We start from the raw sequence: 3,403 nt of genomic DNA, 5'->3' as shown, positions 1-3,403 counted from the left end.
GTCCTAAGACCCAAAGATAAAGCTTGCAGCAGCTGTGGGCAGCCCCTCTGAGAGGATGCGTCTTCTCGTTCTCCATCTGCTGCTCTTCCTCCTGGGCTCTACCGCTAAAGCTGGTGAGTGTCGGGGGTCCTTCCCTCGCAAGTCTTCAGGGTCAGCTCCTAAGACAACGAGGTTTAGTCTGACTTTTGGGACTCTGAAAAGGGTCTCAGCTCTTCTCAAGAGCCTCAGACTGAAATCTCCTATTGGAACACACCCACCCATTCTTTAAAGCCATAGTGGTCTCCAGGAACACAGAAGCTTGTGTTGACCCTGCGGGGGAGGGTAATCCTAAAGCAAGTGGGAGACAGAGGGAGACTCCAAAGGTAAAGGACTGCTTTGTGATTTTGCAGTTCTGTGCCTATAAGGGGGCGGGACAGGAGGAACCTGGACAACATGGGCTGCAGGAAGGCAGATGGGCCAGAATGTGGGAAGTCAGAAGCGGGAACCGCCTAAATCTAAGGCAGGATTGGCTGCTGTGCCTTGAGAAAGAAATGACTATTTGGAGGAGGGTGAGCTGTGGGTGAGAAAAACTGATCAAGATGTCTGAGAGGATGACCGGCAGGATCTAGGGCAAAGAGATCAAGGGAACCCTCTCCCAACCTTAACCCAGCTGTGCATTCATCTGGAGAGGGCATCCACACCTATGTCGGGCCCTGGGGTTCTCTGTTCTAGGGGAGATCATCGGGGGCACGGAGTGCAAACCACACGCCCGCCCCTACATGGCCTATCTGGACATTGTCACTCCTGACCATCACCTGTCGGCTTGCAGCGGCTTCCTCATAAGACGAAATTTTGTACTGACCGCTGCACACTGTGCCGGAAGGTGAGACAAGGGGTTGTTTATCACTAACTACAAGGTAAACCATCAGGGCAGCATCCTGGGACAAGCCCAGGTGGGACCTGAAGAGGGATCCTGAGCCTAGGTCAACTGACGGAGAGAGAGATTGTTAAACAGATGCCCTGACCTTCTATCAGTGTAAATGCAGCTCCCCTCAGAGGCAAGGGAGGTTTCTCCAAAAGTCTCCTCTCCAATACCCCCTTCAACAGAGAAGACACTCATGCTCACTTGTGAGTGTCTACCCAGTAGTTTTCTGGGTCATCTCTCCTTGACATTTTCAAGAACGCCATCAGTTTCCAGGGTCCAGAGCCCATCATTTCTAAGGAAGACAGAACAACATCCACAGGACACTACTACTTCCTCCTACTTCCTACTTGACTCATAACTCTTTCTGCAGAAGACCGGCTCCATATAAAGTTCCCCAAACTGGGGAGTGCTAACCCTATCCCCTAGGTCCTTCATTTTTTGCTCATTCCCCAGCAATTCCAAGGCACCCAGACCTAGAAAGTATGTCTGCTGCAGGGAACACTCTTTCTCGAAGCCTTTTCTCTCCTGAAAGTTGGCCCAAGCTCAAGATCCACCTTCAGGCCCAAGTGCAGACATCTCCACATTGCTCGCCTGCTTAAAAACTGAGCCATCCAAAACCATGAGTAGCCCAGAAAGGGGGTATGGGAAGAGTCTCAGTGAGGAATTCCAGCCTTTCTCAAAATGTGTTCATCTCTGAAGCTGCCTCTGTCTTCTCCTTGTCCTTTCTTTTTGTTGTTGCTGTTGTTGGTTTTATTTGTGTTTGTTTTTGAGGCACAGTCTCATGTAGCTCAGGCTGGCCTCAAACTCACTATGTAGCTAAGAATGACCTCGAACTTCTAATCCTCCTGCCTCTACTGCCCAAGTGCAGAGATTATAGGCATGCACCACCTTGCCAGTCTATACAGCGCTGTGGGTCAAACCCAGAGCTTCATGTAAGCTAGGCAAGCACTCTCCATCCTCAGCCCCCCTTCGTCTTCACAATAGGTCTATCACAGTCCTCCTAGGAGCCCACAACAGAAAAGTCAAAGAAGACACATGGCAGATGCTTGAGGTTGAAAAGCAATTCCCTCATCCAAAATACGATGGCCATTTGGTTCTCAACGACATCATGTTACTGAAGGTAACAAGCGTCTCCCTCCAGTCTACTCCCTTAGACTTTTCCTTCAGGTCCCCATTGCCCTGAGCTTCCCCTGCCCTGACTCAGGACACCCCTCCCTTCTTATCCACAGGTTGGACTTGGTGTTTTGCCCTTTTCCTCTCCGACTGCCCATGGCCCTCACTAAAAGCCCCTCATTCCCTTCACAGCTGAAGGAGAAAGCCAACCTAACCCTAGGCGTGGGCACCCTCCCCTTCTCAGCCAAATCAAACTTCATCCCACCTGGGAGGGTGTGCCGGGCAGTCGGCTGGGGCCAAACAAACGTGAATGAACCAGCCTCCGACACACTGCAAGAGGTGAAGATGAGTGTCTTGGATCCCCAAGCCTGCCGTCACTTTGAGAGTTTTCACCATGAACCCCAGATGTGTATGGGCAATCCCAAGAAGATGCGAAATGTATACAAGGTGATCCTCTTACTAATATTTTTTCAAAAACCACTGCTGGGGGCTCTGAGTGCTAGAAGGAGGCGGGGCAGAAAATTGTCAGCTAATCACAGCATTTAGAAACCACGGGAGTGAGGAGAGAAAGTTTACATCTTCCATCGCTGTGCAGAGAACATGGAGTGAAGGTGTGGTGGCTGCCCCAGGAAAGAAAGATGTGCAGGCTCCGGGACTGGCTAGTCCTCACTGCAACTCCAAGGTGAAATGGGTGGGTAGAGGTAGAGGCATTCTTCATGCGTTTACTCTCTAACAGGGAGACTCTGGAGGGCCCCTCCTGTGTGCTGGGATAGCCCAAGGCATCGCGTCCTATGTACATCAGAATGCAAAGCCCCCGGCTGTCTTCACCAGAATCTCCCATTACAGACCCTGGATCAATAAGATCTTGAGAGAGAATTAACTGTGGAGCTTGGGCGAGCCTGTGAGGAAATCTGGAACTGGGATTGAGCAGGTTTTCTGTGCCATGTGCCCTGGCCTGTCTAGCTTCCTGCTGAAATCCTGCCAGCTCCCTGGTATCCCTAAGGGTTCTTCCATGTCTCAGAAGGTCCCTAAAGGGCAATGAACCTCAATAAAGACCCAGATCCTAGACTGCAATGTGTCTCCTCTCTCAGCCACTCTCTTCTCCCTACACACAGCAACCTGATAACTTAAGATTTGGGAGGGGGTCTGTGGGGGTGCATGGGTATGAAGGAGCAGGCAAAGACAGACAAATACACAATGAAACAGGGGATGGGAATTAATAAAGAAAAAAATGAGAGTTTTCCTGGAAAGGCAAGGTCTATATTTCCATATTAAACAAGAAATTATGCCCATTCCTTATCCTTATCTTAACATCTATCTTTCTTTCTTTCTCTCCTCTCTTCTCTCTCTCTCTCTCTCTCTCTCTCTCTATCTCTCTCTCTCTCT

The 3,403-nt window shown here is 50.1% G+C and overlaps 1 protein-coding gene across 1 annotated transcript; it reads left to right on the top strand.

The window, feature by feature from the left end:
- Positions 1–3,090, top strand: LOC102918102 (chymase). Its single transcript, XM_006988567.2, has 5 exons — positions 1–113; positions 712–862; positions 1,889–2,024; positions 2,210–2,464; positions 2,754–3,090. Exons 1-5 carry the CDS (start codon positions 56–58, stop codon positions 2,895–2,897), a joined length of 744 nt encoding a protein of 247 aa, XP_006988629.2. The 5' UTR covers positions 1–55; the 3' UTR covers positions 2,898–3,090.
- Positions 3,091–3,403: the final 313 nt, after the last annotated feature.

Source organism: Peromyscus maniculatus, chromosome 9 (genome assembly GCF_049852395.1).
Source record: "Peromyscus maniculatus bairdii isolate BWxNUB_F1_BW_parent chromosome 9, HU_Pman_BW_mat_3.1, whole genome shotgun sequence".
Taxonomy (NCBI): Eukaryota; Metazoa; Chordata; class Mammalia; order Rodentia; family Cricetidae; genus Peromyscus; species Peromyscus maniculatus.
The sequence above is the reverse complement of the archived record's forward strand: the minus strand, read 5'-3'. Positions and strand labels throughout refer to the sequence as shown.